This window comes from Lepidochelys kempii, chromosome 3, assembly GCF_965140265.1.
Source record: "Lepidochelys kempii isolate rLepKem1 chromosome 3, rLepKem1.hap2, whole genome shotgun sequence".
Classification (NCBI taxonomy): Eukaryota; Metazoa; Chordata; order Testudines; family Cheloniidae; genus Lepidochelys; species Lepidochelys kempii.
Window position 1 is genome coordinate 44,710,615 of NC_133258.1, and position 22,312 is coordinate 44,732,926.

A 22,312-nucleotide genomic window follows, 5' to 3' on the forward strand; every position below is an offset into this window, starting at 1 on the left:
GGTCTGAAGGCAGGAAGTCTGAGTGAAGGGGGGCTCCAGATGCAGGGTTGAGGTTCAGTGGGGTGAGGTTCAGGTATGGAGGGCTAGGAGAGTTCTGTGTGTATGGGGTGAGCCCATCTGGGTATGGGAGGTCCAGATGCACGGGGCTCGGGTGGATGCGGGAGCAGCTCCCCGCACAGTGACCCCTCTCCCCACAGCTGAGGAGCGATGGGGGCAGGAAGCAGGGGAGATGCTGAGCTTCCTGCAGCTGGAGGAGGTTTCTGGAGGTGGGTCTGATACAGCCCCAGCCACTCTTTGCAGGGGAAGAGGAAGTCCCATCCTCTCCTGCCTCCAGCTGAGCCAATCCCAGCTCAGGGTAGGAGCCACCTCTCTGCCAGCTGCCTGAAATGGTGTAACTGCGCTGCTAGGGTGTGGTGCGTGACTGCTCTTGCAACTTCCCTTTGCATCCCTGTCAGTGGTGCAGAATTCCCCCAGGAGTAATCGTTCCATGAACAGTGACTCTTTGTTTGAGGTTGTGTAACAAATTATGTGGCCATTCAATGGTAGTTCCATCAAGCCCATGTTTCTCCAGCTTGTTTATCAGAATGTCATGTAGGACTGTATCAAAAGCATTGCTGAAGTCCAAATATATTATGTCCACCACATTCCTCCTATCTACCAAAACAATTACATTGTCAAAGAAGGAAATCAAGCTGGTTTGGCGTGATTTGTTCTTGGTAAATCCATGCTGGTTGCTAGTGATCGCCCCTTCAGTTATTGGCAAATTGAATGTACCGATATATACATTTCTAAAAATTCTATTTCTGTGTTAGTGTATTTATTTCTCAAAAGCTGAACTGTGGTTAGTCTCTCTTCTTTGGAATTTCCTTTAAGTTTTTATTGTCTATTTCAAACTCTGAAAACTGTCTTTTAATGGCTTTTCTGTGTCCTTGTCGCATTTCTTTTAAAAATAATATATTTAATTAACGCAGGATAGGAACAAAGCATTTAAGCAAAAGGAAAAATGTGAATGTATTTACAACATTGATAGTTATAACTCACTGTATAATCTGAAGCCAAATTGTTTATTTAAAGCCCATTCACATCAAAGAATGAAAATGCATTCTTGCTGCAAAGTAAAAGCCATTAGTCTAGTAAAATAATTCCAAGGAACTCTCCTCTTCTTATAGTGGATGAATTACTTAACTATACAATGGAGAACTATTCTGCACTGGTAGGGGAATTTATACTGTGGGTCTGTTCTTTCTCTAATTGTGATTCATTAATAAGTAAGATGCAGCGAGGCTTTCAGTCACCTCTTGAGCCTGTGCTACAAGCCTTAAGCTGATTTACAGTATCTTAAGCATTCTCAACTATGTACATGATTCAAAGGAAAGTAGTTGTGGGGAGGGGTCAGCAAACTTGGGGTTGTGGAATGGCATGGGGAAATATTAGAGGAGACACTGTTGGTCTCCTGTGGATCAATAGATTTGCAGGAAAAATTCTAGAACACAGATTTATTTAAAACAATATGAATCAGACAAATATTTTCAAACAGACCTTACAAACTGTTTTGTTACTGTGGGTAGTATATGTAATATAGTACTAAGCAGATCTGCTTGCCTTCAGTTTTTGGAAAACTTATTTTAGGTATATCTGTTTCTTGGGTAGACAGGTTGATGCTATATGCTTCAGAAAGATGAATAAGTACTTTGCCACAATTTTCTATGTTAAATAAAAGCATAGACTTGCTAAGAGAATGAATATATTCTGTATCTTGGTAATATACCTAATTTTCTTCTAATGATTGGTTACCAGCTTGAAGGTATAACTCAAAGTATGGTAGCTGTACAATGGCATTGGACTGAAGTTTTTATAAACCAATTTGAAGTATTAATCATTATCACCAGCTGAAACTAGTATTACAGAACCATCTTGTTTGCACCGTCTCTTGCCCAGGCACCACATTGGTGGTTTTACTCTTGTATCTTAACAAATGGTTGTCACAAGGGGGTTCCAAGGATCTGTCCCTCCTTTTATAATAGATTCTACGTTTTCCCCCAAGAAATAATTTTTTGTCCATATAAGTGATTGTTAACATATTTGGATGGGCCCATTGGAGCATTTGTTTATGCTTCAGAGAAGGGCAGATGGCAGAAAGTTTTTGTGCAGTTTTTAGCGGTTGCCTTCCCTGATGCCGAAGTGCATCACTTGTGATATGCCTGAACATCACTGTCCTTGGAATCATGTGACATGTAATCTGTTCAGAGCTCTTATTTCCAGCAACATGCAGCAGGCCTGCGAACTAGTGTCTTAATCCTGATTTACTTTGTGTCTTTAGTGGAATCTCTTACAACTTAGTTTCTGTGGGAAAAAGTTTTTTTCATATTTTTGACTGTTTTCTTGTTCTTCCTTTTCAAAATCTCTAGCCAACAAGAACATTAGTCATGACAAGCATGTCCTCTGAGTAAGTACTAGATATTTTTGTGATTTTCTATTCTGTGTAAATTTTGAACTTGTTTTCAGCCTTGGCTTTCACATACTGTATTAAATTTATTTGTAGGTTATCCATGAAATATATTTCCTTCTGTTGACTGGCATGCATATGCTTAAATACATGGTGTTAATCTGTAGACTAGAGCATGGGTTCTCAACCTGGGATACGCGTACTCTTGGGGTACGCAGAGGTCTTCCAAGGGGTACATCAGCTCATCTGTATATTTGCCTAGTTTTACAGCAGGCAACATAAAAAGTACTAGCGAGGCCAGTACAAACTAAAGTGTCACACAGACAGTGGCTTGTTTATGCTGTTCTATATAATATACTATACACTCAAATGTAAGTACAGTATTTATATTCCAGTTGATATATATTAGAATTATATGGTAAAAATGAGAAAATAAGCAATTTTTCAGTAGTGTGTTGTGACGCTTTTGTATTTTTAGGTGTGATTTTGTAAGCAAGTAATTTTTAAGTGAGGTGAAACTTGGGGTACAATAGGCAAATCAGACTCCTGAACGGGGTACAATACTCTGGAAAGGTTGCGAGCCACTGAACTAGAGCACATGTTATACTTGTGCTACTCAGCACTTAACGGTAATAAAACTACAGTGAAAACTTCAATTTGAAATAAATTGGGAGTTTTGGGAAGGAAATGGAGGATTATACAGTAAATAGCATGGACTATTTACCTGTGTCTTTGGTTTTGTCATTATATATTTGAATTGTTTTTGTAAAGAACATCATAACTGCCTGAAACATCAATTTAAATGTTTTATTTTACATAAATAGCTGCTAAAGTAGTATTTCTTTTAGGGTTTTTTAGACACTTGGTTACAAAGGTTGGATATTAGGAAAAACTTTTTCACTAGGAGGGTGGTGAAACACTGGAATACGTTACCTAGGGAGGTGGTAGAATCTCCTTCCTTAGAGGTTTTTAAGGTCAGGCTTGACAGAGCTCTGGCTGGGATGATTTAGTTGGGGATTGGTCCTGCTTTAAGCAGGGGGTTGGACTAGATGACCTCCTGAGGTCCCTTCCAACCCTGATATTCTATGATAAAGCATTAAAAGCCAGATGCCACTGCATATTTGTGGAAGAGTTAGTATTTTTCTGGCATACTCTTTTTATTCTCCTTAAACTCCTACAAAATAAAGATCATCCGACAAAAACAAAGTCCTATATCTTATGCTAAATTCCTTTAGGAAAAAAAAAAGAGTTATTTGTACCACCCGCATGTCTGTTTCAGGTTTGAAAACATTTGATAATCCATGATGGTTATATAAAGATGAATACTTTAAAAATGCACTTTTCTAAAGCATTTCTTTAAAGATAGCTTCTAACCGTGTTTCTGTCAATTTTTCCACTTTCATTATAAAATAATAGTTCAGGAAGCAGAAAAACTTAAAATATATTTTTAGTTTTATCTTCTTAATGCTTCATGAAACTCGACACATAACACCCATCCATTTTAGATCATCAGTGCACTTCACAAGCCTTATATTTAATTGCACAACGTGACATCCCCTATAAGGTTGGTAAATATGATCACCGTGTTACAGATGAGACAAATGAAGCACAGGGAGGTTGTGATTTGTCCAAAAACACAGAAAAAGTCTTGGCAGAGCTGGAAAAATAACGCAGGTCTCGTGGCCATATTGCAAAACCATCCTTTCTCACATTAAATGTAATCTTCTTGCACGGATCCTCCTTTTATATATATTACTAAATCTGCTTAATATTTGAGTATTATTGCGCTCACTTAGTTTATGTTATGGTATGTTATATGGCTAATGGTAACCAACTTTGTCCCTCAAAAGTCTGCTTTCTACTTTGAGCTGACTGCATTCAGAGTATAGAGAGCACATTATAGGTTGTGTTCCCCAGTATATGGGTGGGGCAGACTACCTCTGGAAAGAGAAGGAAATGCATCCCTCTAGAGAGAGAGAGAGAAACCATTGGCCAAGAACCTGTTCTGTCTGAGTAGGAGCCAGGGCTACAGAAATGGGTCAGTGGAATTTAAGTAAATATAGGGTGTGAGATGAGTGGTGTCTTGACATTGTTTTCCTCTTATAAGAGCATAGCATCACCCGCTGGCCGGCAGCAATACCTAGCCATATTGTGCTTCATGGAATTGCAAACCCATAAATCTGCATGTAGTAGGTTTGTAGTTTATTGAAATGCGAATTGGCTAGTTTCTATTTAAACTATGATCTTAGAGCTATTTCAGTTCAGATTCATATTGTAAGACCTTTCCTCTCATTCCAGAGCATATCTCATATAGCTACCAAAAAGAGCCAAGATAAACTGCGTGTGTAAAACCTACTCCCTGAGCATATAGTCCAGGTAGGGTCAGCATCCCTGTGGGTTCAAAGTTGCCATGCCCATCAAACACAATATCTGTCTAAAACACTCTTTGCAGGATAAAGGAAGCATAAATATATCCAGTGAAAAATAAGACTAAGATGATCACAAATGAGGGGCTAAACTTAGGCTCCTAAGTATATATTCAGGCAGTTAAATAAGTTAAAAACAGTTCTGCGCTTGGCATCTCCTTCAGTGGGAAGTCAATTTGCTAAGCTATTTGTTTTCTTTAAATCTCATTTTAAAAGCTTTTGCTGTCTCTCTGAAGAATCCTTTTAGGATCTTCTTAGAGTTCTGTGCACTCTTTGTTTTAGCCAGTTTATTTTGGGAGCTTTTTTTATTGAGTTACTTTCTGCAGAGAGAAATGTGGATGGAATGAAAAAAATGCCCCACAAGCTATAAGAGATGTCCTGAACATGCTTTCAAGATGGCATTGATTGACTCATGAGCTCTGCCTATTTTTCCTGAGAAGATCAGTATTGCACTAGATGGGTAAATCTGCTCCAGGCTGTTTCTTAATTACTTGATCTTGAGTAGAGGTGTTTCTGAGCTTCCTCTCAAGCTCCCAGAAGTCAGGTGTGTGGGCAGAAAAGACATTGGAATCAAGCTTTTTGTTACAGCACTGCAGCAGTAAATAGTTCTCATACATCATCTTTCCTCAAGGGATACCAAGATCTCAGTGGTCACATGATGATGTATTTGTGTACTTCAATGTTCATATCATAGATAATATACTTAGAACTCTAGTTACAGGTGGACATTCAGTATTTTACATGGGAATTGTATCTGGTGGCAACAATTTGTAGTACTAGTGAGCTTCATGCTCTGGTGATTGAACCAACATACAGTAATTTTTCTGATGGTTTTGAGGTGTCTACACAGTAGGGACAAAACTTTAAAATTAGGTATTTGAGTTTGAGACACCTAGTTTAATATTTAGGCTAAATGTTGCCTGATGTTTGGAGGTGGTTGACAACTGGAATTTCCCAGTGAAATCTGTTAAGCAAAAGTTTTGTCTGAATTTTTACATTACTTTTTATACAGTAACTATTAAGGTGTATACATAAAACATTTAATATTGAGTTCTATTGATTGTGGATTCCCCGCCCCCCCCCCCTTCTGTGTTTTGGCAGGAAGCAGTGTGCAATAATTCAGGTGGTGAATAAACTGGGAGGCTTTTTGTTTTCGGATGATGTATGTGAAACGACTACTCATGTGGTTACAGGGAGTCCTCGTCGCACCTTGAATGTAATGCTGGGAATTGCCCGGGGCTGCTGGATTGTGTGTTACGAATGGGTAAGAGAGAGATCTGAATTTCACAATAAAGTAAATCAAGTTTGTTTGTTCAGCATTAGCTAAGATATAACATCCCTATAAAAAACTTGCCATAAGCAATAGCATCTTCATTATTCTTTTGCATTAAATAGAATACTGTTCTGAAACATGTACAGTCAAACCTCGCAATAATACGATAACGCGAATTCGGATATAACACAATCATAAGTTGGCTCCCCTTTAAGGCCGTAATACTGTTCGCGTTTTGCTGGAATACTTTTTTTATGACATTTATAAATAAACTGTGTTCTTCCATTATGGATATTCCAGTTTGCAAACACAAGTCATTTTCTGCCCAAGAGGAATTGTATGCCTTGGATCAACTAAAGAAGGGCAAACAATAAACTCAGCTTGCTAGAGATCTAGGAATTAGCAAGTCCACTCTGCGAGGGTGGAAAAAAGAAGAAAAGCTCCGTAGCCTACCCTGCATTCTTGAAGAGGAAACTGGTTTACAGCGTAAAAAGGTCAAGTTTGCTAGTGATGAAAGCCTAGATTCAGCCTTGTACCAATGGTTTGTCCAGGCTCACTCAGAAGGAGTTCCCATTTCTGGCTCTATTCTGAAAGCTCAAGCAGAGAAATTTTGATCGCCTTATCAATGGAAATGAATCCAAATTTAAGGTGAGTAACGGCTGGCTGGACAGATTCAAGAAAAGGCACACTATAAGCCAAGTTCTTGTTTCTGGGGAAATCTGCTCAGCTGTTAAAGAGGCTGCTGATTCCTACCCAACTGAGCTTAAAAAGTTGCTGGAGGAAGGTTGCTACACAGCCGATCAAGTTTACAACTGTGACAAGACTGGTTTATGCTTTAAGATGTTACTCGATCGCACCCTCGCAACCAGGACTAATAGTCACAAATGAGAAGGCTTTAAGCAGAGGAAGGACCGAGTCACTCTCTTGTTTTGCGTCAACAAGTCTGGCAGCCACAAAGTCAGACCTCTGATGATCGGAAAAGCTGGGTCTCCCAGATTTTTCATCATGTTAATATGAAGGCCCTTCCCTTTGAATACACCAACAGCAAGAATACATGGATAAATAGCTCCATATTTCAAGACTGGTTCCATAAAACTTTCGTGCCAGCAGTTTGGGCTCATTTGCAAAAACTCAAGCAGGAGCCAAAAAGCTCTCCTTCTGCTGGATAATTGCCCTGCCCACCCCCCAGCGGAAAATCTTGTAAGTCGTGACGGCAAGATTAAAGTCTCTTATCTCCCGAAGAACACTACATCAGAAATCCAGCCACTGGACCAAGGCATCATATCGGTATTTAAGCAAAACTATCGTTGCACAATGATCAAGCGGATGGTAGCAGATAACTCCTCCATTGACACGTCACTGGCATCACACAACTTGAAAGAAGTCTGTCACCTTGGCGGGAAAGCCAGAGTTGCTATCTCTGCACGTTGGATTGAACGATGCTGGATAAAGGGTCTTGGTCCAGCTTTTCTGTCATCTACACACAATGATGGTAATGATGACGAGCCTGAATTTACAAGGTTCATTGAAGACGACATTTAGCCGAAGAAGCACTCGGAGAATATGAGCACAGTCGTCATGATATCCTCAACTCGTTTTCAGAAGATGACATCTGCCCCATATATGAACACATCTCAGATGGCAAAATTGTTGCAAATGTCAGTGGGAAGAATGAAGCTGCACCACCAGAGCCTGAAACCAGTGGCGCTAATGATGACTACGATGACCATGATGGCACCTCAACTTCCCCACCAAAAGTGTCAGAGGCAGTAAAGCACCTAGAAGCTAGTTTGAGGTCGCTGGAAATTCAAGACTTGGACAGCGTCACAATCCTCCAACTCAGAAGCATTCTTGACTTTGCTAGAAGCCAACGGTCCACGGCAAATAAGCAGACCGCACTAGATAGCTTTTTTAAGAAGTGATGAAATTTAAAATTATGGACTCATGCAAGCAGATTGACTTTGCACTCTGTGCAATGATTAGTTTAGTAGATTTCACAGGTTTCTTTCATGTACATGTAATTAAATTACTACTTTTGTGTTTAAAACACGCTAGGATAACCGTTGTTTTTTTTACAAGACTTTAAATGACGGGCTTGAAATGGTAAATTTTTGTGACCCTGCTATGAAGCGACCCCACATTTATCGTGATCGAATTTTTTGTACCCCAATTATTGCATTATAGCAGGGTTTCACTGTAGCTCTATTTTTGCAAATATTGAATACACAAGGATTATCATAAGGTTTTTTTTAGTATTTCTAAAGTGTTATTGAAACATCTGTTAAGGGAATCTATTTTTAGATAAAACAGTTTCTTCCTTTTTATGATCTACAAAAAGGAAGACGAAGATTGGAAAATGTGCTTTATGAAAACCTTGTATACAAACAACTATGTAGTCTAAGGGTGTGCATAATGATTGCTTTGAATATGCGCTCTTGGTCAATTTCTTGTATTCTTATATATATTTAAAATGTAATAGTTTTTATTGTTTCAAGTATATCAATCATGTTGTTGCCTTATAACCAAGAACAGAGGACCAATGTCATAGGGCCAGATTTCTAAAGGTAATTAGGCACCTAAAGCAGCAGATATGTACCCAGGCACCTTTGAAAATCCCACTAAGTTCCTAACTTCCATGAAATCAATGGGAGTTAGGTGCGTAGGTGTTTGAAAATCCTACTAGGCCAGTGGCTCTCAACGTTTCCAGACTACTGTACCCCATTCAGGAATCTGATTTGTCTTGCATACCCCAAGTTTCACCTCGCTTGAAAACTACTTGCTTACAAAATCAGACCTAAAAATACAGAAGTGTCTCAGCTCTCTTACTAAAAAATTACTTACTTTCTCATTTTTACCATATAATTCTAAAATAAATCAATTGGAATATAAATATTGTACACCTCTACCCCGATATAACGCGTTCCTCGGGAGCCAAAAAAATCTTACTGTCTTATAGGTGAGACTGGGTTATATCTGGGTAGGGAGAGGAACCACTCTCTGCCCTGGCTCACCTCCACTCCACCTCTACCTCCTCCCCTGAGCACGCCACCACCACTCCGCTTCTCTCCCCCTCCCTCCCTCCCTCCCAGGCTTGCTGCGCCAATCAGCTGATTGGCATGGCAAGCCTGAGAGGGAGAAGAAGCCAAGCTGTGGCTCTCTCATGGGAGGAGGTGGAGGTGGAACGGAGGCAAGCTGGGGGGAGGCGGGCAGCAAGTAAGGGGTTGGGGTGCAGAGGAACTGCTTGGGGTAACCTGAATTCGGATATAATGAGGTAAAGCAGCCCTGCTCCCCGGAGCGCTGCTTTACCATGTTATATCCAAATTTGCGTTATATTGGACCGCATTATATCGGGGTAGAGGTGTACCTACATTTAGTGTATAGTATATAGAGCGATATAAACAAGTCCATTGTCTGTTTGAAATTTTAATTTGTTCTGACTTTACTAGTGCTTTTTATGTAGCCTATTGTAAAACTAGGCAAATATCTATATGAGTTGATGTACCCCGTGGAAGACTTCTGTGTACCCCCCGGGTACGTGTACCCCGGGTTGAGAACCACTGCACTAGGCAACTAGCTGATATTTTAAGTGCCTAATACTTTAAAAAATCTGGCCCATAATCATAGGTGCTGGAACTTGGGGTGCTGCCACATGACTGATTTGAAGTTGTTTCCATTACCTACTGGGTTTACAGTTTTGGTTCTGCGGGGTGTAAGCATCACCCACTATAAAAAATTGTTCCAGCACCCCTACCCATAGTCTTGTATAATTTAATACATAAAGATATCTTAACAGTATATCTCTATAGGGTGCAGTTTTCATGAAAGGATGCAATGAACATGAAAATTATATATTTCCATCTGAAAATTGCTTCAAATAACTAAGATTATAAACAAATCTTAGTGATTTTTCCTGTTCTTTGTGTAGTTGACAATATTTACGTAGAATCAATTTCTCTGTTTTGTCGAATGTCAGTTGCACATCTCATGTAATATTCTATGTCGAGCTCCAACAGAGCATTAACTAGGAACAAAGCCAAAAGTATTGCTTGATTAGGAATAATCCACATAGGATCATATTAAGCTCAACACTTTTACCCTTTGGGCCAACTTTATCCATACTATAATGCCAGTGAAGTGAATGGAATAGATTAGGGATTAATTTGTTCATTTAAGTATTATTGGACCAAATCTTTAAGCTGTCTTCACTCACTTTTTTTTTTACTGAGTTGATGTGTGGGCAACACGCTCACTGAAGTAAGTAGGAGTTGTGGATGAGTAGGATATAGGCAAGTGCGATAGATGCTATGGAGTCATGGAATATATATGCAAAGACTATTGTATTAAGTTTGTTATATGTATCTTTGTGGGCTTGCTTGTGATTGTATTCCTGACTAATGGGTCAGATAACATATGCTTCCTGCAGGAACTAATCTCCAGTACTTAAACAATGCAGGTAACAAGTCTTTTTGAAGTTTTGCCCCTTTGGGAAAATAGCACACAGATGGGTTTGACGCTTAGTTCAAAGGCTTTGGCAGACAAAGGACTTGAAAATAGATCTGGAGAGAGCGTCATGGACACAATCTGAAAACTGACATGCATAAAACTCAGTGCAGCAGAACTAGACCTTGACGGAGGATCTGAATTATTTTAGAACCTGTTAGTGTCTGCAGGTGGTAGGTGAGTGACCACCGTGTAAGCTAGCCTGTGTATGAGCTGTTTGTTGTTTTTAAGATACATTTACTCTAATATTTTTGTTCTGAATAAATAGTACTTTGTTTCTGAAAGCTGCCAGGACACTGGTTAACTCTGCCATTGCCCTAGAGAGAATAATGAACAGAGTTCAACAGAGCTCAACTGAGTTCACATCTGCTGAGGTGAACACAATGAATTGCAGGAGTCTGCAGCCTGAGACTGTGGTCTGAAGTGAGAGAATCATGGGATTCTATCCTGAGAAAGGTGTCAGGCCTTCAGCTGCCCCCTAGCTTGGGTGGCTTCCAGGAAGCCACAAGAGGGTCAGAGGTACAGGTAACTCAGGAATTTAAACTGCAAGGATAACAGGCATTAGTTTAATATTAATCACTAATTTATTTAATATTTAGATTCCTTTAACTGTGAATATTATAATATCATTTTGCTTTAACTGTCATCCAATCACTAAAAAAAGATTTTGGAGTCTGCAGAACTGCAGACGTTAAGTGCCAGTGGTCACTAGGAACTCTCCATATCAAAGGGTTCATAAACACTGTTTTCTAATGGATCTGAATAAAGTATTCCATCTGTCACTAAGACCCTGAAATGAATTATTTCAAAAAAGGAAAAGCCTAATTAAGGGCACCTGTTATCTGACAGGTCCTTTGTCTCATTTCTAATTTTGTCATCAACATCAATTTACCATTATTTCACCCAAATTATTCATGACTCAACACCCTTATCAGAGGAGAGGAGATAGTTGAAGCCATACATATTTATATGAAAGTTCATCTGTCTTCCATGACCACAAGGAATACTGTAGAAAATTAGTTAGAGGAAATTCAGTAATGCAGAACATAGTCTGTCTTTTCCAATAATGCTAAAATAATGAATCCATAAAATGCTTTAACTTAAATCTTAATATTACTACTCTCAGTGGTAGAACATTTCAGATTGGACACTGGAAATAATTTATCATTTAGTTTTAGTATATAGAGTTGCTTTAAAAAGAGAATTAATTATAGAGACTTAGTAGTGATATTTAGGTTGCCTAATACTTTGCATTAAAAGGTTCTTTTGACCTTTTTGAGAAGCTTTAACATCTCCATTGTTTGCCACAGGCCTTTGAAAATCAGCAATGGAATTGAGGTTCGGCAAAGGAAGTGCCTTTTCTTTGGGAATTCCATACAAAAAATCTAGGTTAAAAAAACATTATTTAGGTTTCAAAATCAAACACACAAATGTTGGGGAATGCCAGATTTACAGTTGGCGAAGCAACCTTAATTCAATCCCCTTGTGCACATGTATTGAGATACGTTCTTTGATTACATGAGGGCATACTATTTTTCCCCTACAGGTGGATTTTTTTTTTGGTATGTAATTTAGAGAATAGATGCAGCATGGTACATTTTCCATATTATCCCACCAAAGTGCTTCAACCAGGTTTTGGAGGTTCAATTGATAGTCTAGACTCACTAACTTACTTAATCATTGATTACTAGTAAAAATGCCAATGATACTGATGCTTTGTGTGATATGGATTGTTCCCCAATAGGAACTGAAACCACAAACTTACTTTACATAGATCAGTGTTGTTTTGTTTCAAATTCTAGAATATAATTATAGAATATAATTCTCTTTGCCAGAAGCTGAGAATGGGGATGGATCACTTGATGATTATCTGTTCTGTTCATTCCCTCTCGAGCACCTGGCATTGGCCACTGTCGGAAGACAGGATACTGGGCTAGATGGACCTTTGGTCTGACCCAGTATGGTCATTCTTAAATTCTTAGGTTCAGTAAATGACTTCTGGTCATTTAAGTATGTTCCATAACGACAGATGCTTAGACAACATCATCATTTCCTCATACATCACTCTGAACGCAAGACATGTCATTAATCAGCATGACCATGTGGGCTTTTGTGTGTTACTGTTTAACAATGCTATAATACAACATGACAGTAATAAAGGAGTAAATATTAAGTAATAAATGAAGCTGTACAAACTAATGAATGGCATAACTAGTGCTTAAGCAGTGAATTTTTTTCTGGGGCAAAACTCTTTTGACATGAAAAACATGCACTAAAATCCCTTCCATGCTAGGTTGGGAAGATTTCAGGAACAAGAAGTACTGAAGTGCCAAAGGTTTTATGCAACAGATGGATTATATTTGCTGTAATCATAATCAAAGAAATTATCTCAGGCCAGATACTCAGATACAGGAAACACACTTGAAATAAGTGTTGCTTTAACATACTTTGTAAGTTAAATCTTCTACTATACTTGAAAATATTATGAACTTTTCTCTTTTAGTATAATTTAAACACTTCAAATATATTCTGTAATTCTGCAACTTTCTTTAGCTTCTTATACATAAAAACATAAATTATTGTACAACGAATTTTGCGTTATTGCTCGCAGGTCAAAAGAAACTAGTTAACTCAAAGATGCTAATATATTTAATTGTTCCTTTTCATTTTGTACTGTCAAAGTTACTTGGACTAATGTCCCTACGTCAGTTGTCTTTACAGAAAATATTTGGAAGTAGCTTATTTTGTTGTATTTTCTGAGTGCTGTTTTGAAAACTTATTGGATGAAATCCTGGTTCTGTTAAAGTTAGTGGCAAAACTCCCATTGACTTAGTAGAGACAGGATCTTGCCCACTGTGTTTATGAAAACTCTGAACGTTTCAGTGACAGAGAAGTTATTTACCTCTGTGACCTGTTCATGGACTCTGTATCTAGTTTCCTACTTTAACAGAAAATTAGATACTGTGACTTTGCACTCCAGTCCAAAACCATGATAGACAGATGAGCTATAATCCATTTTATATTCAGATGAACAAAATTAGTGTCTAAACTAAATTGTGTAACTACTGTAAGGATGGATTTAGGGTTTAACTGTAAAATTGGATTTCATTTTGAAAACCAATTACCCAAACCTAACTAATCTTTTAGATTTATCTATTAATCTAGTTGATTGGTTGGTGTTTACTCTTGGTCAAAATATCTTTGTGGTTACAGCATTGACATGCTGCACACGTTGTAGTTCATGGTACATCTGTTCCTGCTGTTCCTATCTGTAGAGGAACCAATTCTCATTTAATATATCTGAAATGTCTAAGGAAGTGCTGTGTGAAATACTACAATTTTCTCAGCTCAGCTGAATTTGAATTGCCAAACATTTTTCAAGCGATATATCTCAGACTAATGATGTCAAATGAAGCTGTAAATCTAAAGCTAACTGATATCTTAATGTTTATGTTTTAAGTGATATTAAATAAGAATGGCTTCCTTATTAGATGTTATCCTTTGTTCTACTTTGAGACATTACAATCTCTTGTCTGAAAAAAAATTACAGCATATGTTGAGGCTAAATACAATACTGCATTATTACATATTTGGCATGATTTTTAAAAGAATAGACCATGCAAATTATACGACACAGTAATGACTTCTTTATTTTGGCATTTAACACATTAACTTTGGGTGCTACAGATCATAATTGCTAACTGTACTAAAAAAACAGTGTTGCAGTATCCAACGTCCAAATATTTTTTTTAAAAGGTAAACATTATTTCTTTGGATTTCTGTAATAACAGACAAGTGTTCTAGGCTCCCTTCCCACTTACCAACAAGAATAAAATATAATTAAATAGCAGTTTATCCTCTCCAACATGCAGAAAAATTGACTTGCCCAACAATATATAATTTTCCTCTTGCATTGCAGGTCTCATCCCACCCTCTGTAGCAATCCGTGCAAACAGTTGTGGCATGTTCCGAAAGTCAGCAGCTCCTTCAGACTGAGAACTGCACATATTATACTTGATGATTAAGAGCCTGCAAAAGTTCATTTAAAAAACACAAAAGCTATTTTTAGTAACAGAAAATGGGCAAAAGAGCTCCTAAAACTGCCTTACTATAAAAAGTATTGCTGTTCTTTGAGTGGTAGTTTGTATTGTGTTCCACGGAGGGTTTTTGCAGAGAATTTGAAAATCATGTCCATTGGTCCGCTCATGCGCCTGACTCTCTTCCGAGGCAATAAAGCACAGGGCAGACTGACCACATCTCCAGTTACTTCTAACCGCTGCATGGTCCAGGTTGGAGCCTTCTGTGTCCTCATCTGACACAGTTCTAAAAAGCACAGTTGTAAATAGTTTTTGCAGTTTTAACTGTAGTTTTACTAGTTTTATTTCTTTCCTAGTTTTACTAGTTAGTAGTTTTAATGTCACTTTCAAGTAGACTTCAGGGATTTTCGTCCCCTCGCCTAGCCCTCGTGTCAGTACTGGACTATGCCCAGAACTTCAGGCTCAACATTTGCTGCTCCTGCCCCTATACCAATGCTGCCTCTACTGCCTGGGAGAAGCTCACATCACGGCCAGGTGCAGTATTTCCCAGCCATGCCTGAGAAGGCCAGGCACTTTGTCTCCAGAAGTATCTTATGGAAGTGGCCATGAAACTGCATTCAGTCTCAGGACAGGGAACCCTCCATGTATATTGGACTGATTCAGCGAGGAGTGTGCCTCCCCCTACTGCATCTGATTCTGGTGTTGGTAGAACCAACCCCACTGACCCCATGGTGGGGCCTAGTCAGGAGATTAGGAAGAACTCTCATAAGCATGATACTTAGTCTTCCTCAAAGTCCAGCAAAATGAATGTTCCCTCCACCAGCATGACCCAAGGGGATGGAACACATTCCAAGTCCCACAGGCACAAGAAGATCCATAAACAATGGGATCCAGCACTTTCAGGGGATTAACCATTAACATTATTGGCTAAATACAATTTCCTGAATTACACTGTCACAATGGGATCATGTCTGTTTCTAGGCCCATGTCGAAGAAGGGAAACTCATAGTGAGAATTACCCTCCAGTCTGCAGTAGATGCAGCTGATACCTTTTCCAGACCCATGGCTACAACTATTATGGTGTGGAGGGCATCTTGGCTTCAAGTTTATAGTTTTCCTAGGGAGGATTAGAACACCATCAAGTACCTCCCCTTTGATGAATCCCATCTCTTCAACCAGAAGACAGCTGAATCGTTACATACCCTGAAAGACTGCAGGGCTACTCTTGGTTCATTCCTGCCCCGAAATGAAAGTTTCACCACCTGTTGTCCATCCACTGGTACAGGTCTCCCTAATTTTACCAACAGAGACCTTACAAACCCCCTTGCAAACATCAAAAGGTGCAGAGGTCTCGCTTCCTGACCCTCCCTTCACAGGCCTTCGTGTCTCAAACCTAACCCCAAGAGGTATTTTTGATGCAGTTCAAGAGCCACCAACCACTGAGCCTAACACCTTATGACCTTCCCACTCCCTTTGGGGGTTGTTTAGCATTCTCTTTCCATGCTTGGAGTGCAAAAACAAAGGAAAAATGGGTGTGAATGTCCTCTCTCATGGCTATACCATTGAATTTGTAATGCTACATCCTCAAAAATAAATAAATAAATCACTCTCCGTCCCCCTTCAGGGACCACTCTTGGGCAAGAATACTGTCATGAAAGGTGAACACTTTATTACAATGAGGAGCAATAGAATGCATTCCTCTAGAATATCAAGGAACTGAGTTCTAGTCAATTTACTTCCTCAGACCCAAGTAAAAGGGAGATTGGAGAGCAATCCTCGATCTCTGCCACCTCGGTCACTTAATCTGCAAATTCAGGTTTCACATAGTCATCCTTGCAGAGATAACTCTAGCCTTAGAAAAAGGCATGTGGTTCATGGCTCTCGATATGAAGGATGCTTACTTCCATGTTGATATTCACCCCGCTGATAGATGTTTTCTCAGGTTTATTGTGGGTGCTAACCATTTCCAATACAGGGTACTTTCCTTCAGGATAGCTACCGCTGCCAGTGTCTTCATCAAAGTATTTTCAGTAGTAGCAGCTCGTGTCGGATGTTAGTCTCCTTGTTTTCCTACCCTTGATGAGTCGCTCCTAACTGCCAGGTCCCATCAGGAAGCTCACGTGTCAATCTCTCTGTTACTTAGCCTCCTTTCTTCACTGGGAGTCAGCTTCAACATCGAGAATCATGAACAACCCCTATGTACCAGCCAGGCCTTGCTTGTCTCTTCTGGGCCACATGGCTTCGTGCACTTAGGTGACCCCCTTCCCGAGGCTTCACCTCCGCTGCCTTCAGACATGGCTTCGTTCCATGTACTTTTCGAATTGTCATCTGTGATAGACCCAGGCCAGTTGGGTACAACAAAGTAGTAGAAGGCAGATATACTGGCCACTGGATTAGCAGTTTTCTGTTCTCTGACTGACCAGAGCAGGGGCTGCTCCAAGCTAATGAGACCACCTGACTCCAATTAACCTGCAAAGAGTCAGGTGAGGCCATTAAGGTAATGTGAACACCTAATTAAGTCCCTTCTGTTACTATAAAAGGGCTCACTCCAGTCAGGCTGAAGAGAGCCAGGGAGCCAGAGGAGAGGAAGTGCGGCTAAAGGGCTGGTTAATGAAGACACCCTTAAGCTATCAGTAAGGGAGCCCTAAGGTAAGGGTGAAGAAGAGAGAAGCGGAAGAGCTGTGGGGAAGTGGCCCAGGGAAATGTAGCAACTCTGGCAGTGAAAGGTTGGCTGCCAACAGCTGCTACCATTAGGGTGCCTGGGCCAGAACCTAGGGTAGACGGAGGGCCTGGGTTCCCCCAACCTGCCACCTCAGACACATCTCCTGGGAGGGGAAGACAGGCCTCTGTCAGGACAGTGGGCTAAACTGTTCTGAAATAAGCCCCTAGGGACAACAGACTGTGGGAGTTCTCTCACCAACTTCCTTGCTGGCTTATGATGAAAAGGGTTCAGTAGACTGTAACCTTGGCCCTAGAGAGAGAAGGGCTACATGGAGGGTCGCAGTGAGCCATTGAGGCTAGCATAAACAGCCTAGAAGCACGGGAGTCACGGTGACAAGTTCAGAGCTCTGCCACAGCTGGTGTAAGGTGTGGGATAGACATTGTTCAGAGCGTGGCGGAACAAAGAGGTTTTTTTATTTTAAAAAAAAAAGTGCACTGGGGTTTTGCGGTTTTGTTTGTACCACAATGGAGGAGGTGGTGAGAGCGCTGGTGCAAGCCACAGCGGCCCAGCAGGAGGTAACCTGGGCTCAGGCAATGGCGCCACAGGAGTCCATGAGGTTACAGTAGGAAACCAAACAATTATTCAGTGGACCAGGTGAAGATCCTCACCATCCAGGCCCGGGGGTCCAATGGGACGCAAACCCTGAGGGCCACTGGTTGTCTGCCAAAGATGGTGGCAGACGATGATGTAGAGGCGTATCTCCTTTCATTTGAAAGTACTGCTCAGTGTGAGGCGTGGATCCAGGAGCAGTGGGCTAGAATTCTCACCCCTTTTTTATGTGGAGAGGCCCAGAAGGCCTACTTTGATCTGCCCTCTGAGGATGCTGCTGACTATTCCCGACTGAGGGCAGAGATCCTAGCATGATCAGGGTAACGGCAGCGGTACAGGCCCAGAGGTTCCAGGAGTGGAAATACGGGGAGAACAAACCTCCGAGGTCCCAACTATTAGACCTCCTACACCTCGCTCGGAAGTGGTTACAGCCCGAGGCATACAGCCCAGAGGAGAGTTTAGAGACTTTGGTCATGGACCATTACATGCGGGGACTGCTGCCAAATCTCCGCAAATGGGTATGCCAGAACGATCTGTCCACCTACGACGAAACGATCACATTGGTGGAAAGACGGATAACAGCTAGGGACTTAACCCAACTACCCAAGGAAGGCCCCTCATGAATCAAACACTCGACCCTGACTGTGGAGGGTCGGGCGGCCAAACCCCTGGAAGTCCTAGGTGGAAGAAGAGGGAGGCCGAAAACCAGTCGGAAACCCAGAAGGAAGGGGAAGGCCTGAGTGGGGGGGGACCCTGGGACTAAATCCCCTAACCCACTTGATAGGGTGTGACTAGAAGCAATTATTGGTGTTACGGGTGCGCGGAGTTGGGGCACATAGCTGCCCAGTGCCCCAGTGTTGTAGAACCAATGCAGCGTAACCTGGGGGATGTAACAGACCCATGCAGCCTACTCAATCTTGTATGGGTCGCAGTCACCCCACATAAATATACAAGGCAGGTAAAGTTGAATGGAGTAGAAACCATGGCACTCGTAGACTCGGGGAGTGCTATCACCCTAATTTTGGGTAAATTAGTGAAGTGCAGACAGTTAATGGAGGCTAAGCGTACGGGGGTAACCTGTGTCCATGGGACTGTTAGTTATTACCCCATCATACCAGTGAAAATTGAAATTCAGGGAAATGTCACCAGAGTGAAAGCAGGGGTAGTCCCAAACCTCCCGTACCCCATGCTCATAGGTAGAGATTTCCCCGGGTTTGGAAACTTGCTCCCACCAGAAGGATTGGAGAGAGGGGAGCTCCCTGAGGAGACTTCCACGGCAGAAGGTCACCTCCCATTTTTCGCAGAAATGTCTCAGGAACTATTCCCTGTCCCAGGGAAAGGCAGGTGTTGGATCATATTAAAGAAGTTCTGTATTAAAATCACAAATGAGTTTGATTCCCCAGAGTTTAAATTCCAGGGTATTACTAATTAAGAGGTCTCTTGGTTTTTGGTATTGTTTCTCTCCCTCTATGTGTGAAACTTGCAAGCTGCTAATTGTGTTAGTACATTCTAAGACAGAGTCTGTTCTCAAAGCAATTCACAGAGAGAGAGACTCAAAGCAATACTCTAACAACAGAAACAGCACCCAGAGACTCCCCGCCCTTTTGTTGTATTAACAATTGTGATTAAAATAGAGATAGAGGATGTATGTGGATGGATGCTTGGTGTGGATAATAACTGAATGATCAGGGAGGTGCCAGCCTAAGAATCCAGTGTCCATCGGCTGAAGAAGGCGTCAAGGGGAAATAATCAGAGGACCCCCCGGAGGGCAGACTGGAATCCACCCAACAGCCTCAAGAATGGGAGAACCAAAGAACAAGATAACATCTTGGAGCCGTCAGGAATGTGCTATCTGCTGATTGATTCAGCAATAGCATGATGAAGCAATTCCCATAGACTGGCATAGGAAGAAATTCCTATAAAAATAGACTCTAAAAAGTGAGAACTTTGGGATCTGATTCTGCAAACCAACTTCCAGGAGCATCAGATAAGCATCTGACAAGGCCCTGCTCCCTCCTCATGTCCAGGCCACCTGGCCAGGGGCTTGGCATGAGCAACTCTAAGGCTGGTAACTATGATAACAACCTTGCAGAACCTGTGTGTGTGGGTGTGTATGTGTGTGTGTGTGTGTTTGTATGAATGAATGTGTGAATAAATATGAGATTGAATGGAATGTTATAGCTATAACTAACTGGTTACTATGATTCTTTCTGTATTCACAATAAATGTGGTATTTTGCCTTTTTCCCTTTAATAAGATCCTGCTGGTTTTTATTTTATTGGTACAACACAGGAAGACCAAAAGAGAAAGAAGGGTGGCTAAGGCTTTGGGTACCCGAATCCTGATGCAAGGACAGAGAGCTGCCTGTGTAGGCAGACGTACACAACCAACTGAAGGGAAGGGCCCCGAGACGGAGGAGGGGTCAGAGACCAGTTCCAACCCCAATCTCACAGAGCTGGCTGAGAGGGCAGGGACAGATCCCTCAGAGTTCGGGCTGATAAGCCCTGGGAGAGAGACTTTTGGATTGGACCAGGTGGAAGACCCAAGGTACGAGAACACCTGGAAGGAGGTGGCTGAGATAGATGGGGTACCTATAGAGGGAAAGGCCCGGCGGCCAGGGCCTTATTTTGTGGTCAAGAGGAATCTCCTATACCGGGTCATGCAAATGCGAGAGCAAGAGATACACCAGCTCCTAGTACCCCGGAAACACCAGAAGGCAATATTAAGCCTCACTCACAGTCACCTTTTTGGAGGGCACCTGGGAGTGGAGAAAACCCAGGTGCGAATCTTACGCAGGTTCTTTTGGCCGGGGGTACATGAAGATGTCCAGCGGTACTGTGCCTCCTGCCCTGAATGTCAACTGCACAGCCCTCGCACACATCTAAAAGCTCCTTTGGTACTCCTGCTGATCATCAAAGTTCCGTTCAAGTGGATTACTTTGGATCTTGTGGGGCCGCTAAAGAAAACGACCCAAGGCCACCAGTATGTGCTTGTCATCCTTGACTATGCAACCAGGTACTCAGAAGCTGTCCCCTTACAAAACACAGCCTCCAAGAGCATTGCCAAAGAATTAGTGTCAATCTTCGCCTGGGTAGGGCTACCACAAGAAATCCTCACAGATCAGGGAACAGCATTCATGTCCAAGGACCTTTGTTCCCTGCTCCATGTCCAGACCCTGTGGACCTCGGTTTACCATCCACAAACCGATGGTCTGGTGGAAAGATTTAACCGGACCCTCAAGGCCATGATAAGAAAGGTGGTAAGCAAGGATGGGAAAGATTGGGACAATCTACTACCGTACCTCATGTTTGCCATCTGTGAGGTCCCACAAGTTTCTACTGGATGTTCCCCCTTTGAGCTGCTGTATGGACACAGCCCCTGAGGCATCCCGGACATAGCCAAGGAAATTTGGGAGGAGAAGAACGTAATAGAGTATGTGCTACGGATGAGGGACCAGATAGCCTGGGTCACTCCGATAGTGAGGGAGCACCTAGAGAAGGCCCAGAGAACCTACTACAACCGTCAAGCCAAGGTTCGTCAGTTTCAACCCAGTGACCGATAATGGTACTGGTACCCACCGCCAAAAGTAAGCTGATGCCCCAGTGGCAAGGGCCCTATGAAATAGTCGAACCCGTAGGGGAAGTAAATTACAAGGTGCGACAACCGGGACTTTGAAAACTACAGCAGATATACCACGTCAACCTTCTGAAACACTGGCATGCCCGAGAGGCGTGCACAGTGGTGCGAGAAGACCTGCACCCAGGGAACAAAAACCTTGAACACGTGAGGGTGTCTCCTGATCGGAAGACAGCCCAGAAGAAAGAGGTAACTGAGATGATCGCCCAATATCAAGATGTATTCTCAACAAAGCCGGGTCGCACAACTGGGAGATATCACCACATCGTCATGAACCCTGGGGCCAGAGTAACTATGAGGCCCTACTGAATGCCAGCAGCCAAAAGGAAGGAAATAAAAGCGGAAGTCAGGAAAATGCTGGAGATGGGGATCATTGAAGAATCCCACAGTCAGTGGTCCAGCCCAGTAGTGTTGGTGCCCAAACCTGATGATACCACGAGGTTCTGCAACAATTTCCGTCAACTAAATGAGAGATCCCAGTTTGATGCCTACCCTATACCCCGCATAAACGAACTAGTGGACCGTCAGCGGAATGCCCGGTACTTGAGAACCCTAGATTTGACATAGGGGTACTGGCAGATTCCCCTAGCTGAAGATGCAAAGGAAAAGACGGCGTTTTCTACACCAGAGGGTCTTTTCCAATATACGGTTCTCCCTTTTGAACTACATGGGGGCCCTGCTACCTTTCAGCGCTTCATGAACAAGTTATTACGCCCCCATGCC

At 41.7% G+C, this 22,312-nt stretch overlaps 1 protein-coding gene across 11 annotated transcripts in view; it reads left to right on the forward strand.

Moving 5' to 3' along the window:
• Positions 1 to 22,312, forward strand: part of MCPH1 (microcephalin 1) — a 232,029-nt gene that overhangs the window by 58,852 nt on the left and 150,865 nt on the right. For 5 of the 11 annotated variants that reach the window (XM_073336219.1, XM_073336220.1, XM_073336231.1 and 2 more), the window contains 2 exons: positions 2,409 to 2,446; positions 5,974 to 6,136. In XM_073336219.1, the coding sequence (XP_073192320.1) occupies positions 2,409 to 2,446; positions 5,974 to 6,136 (201 nt within the window). Of the gene's footprint in view, positions 1 to 2,408; positions 2,447 to 5,973; positions 6,137 to 12,938; positions 13,088 to 22,312 lie in introns of those variants that run through there. The other 6 variants (XM_073336225.1, XM_073336227.1, XM_073336224.1 and 3 more) reach the window with 2 other exon arrangements.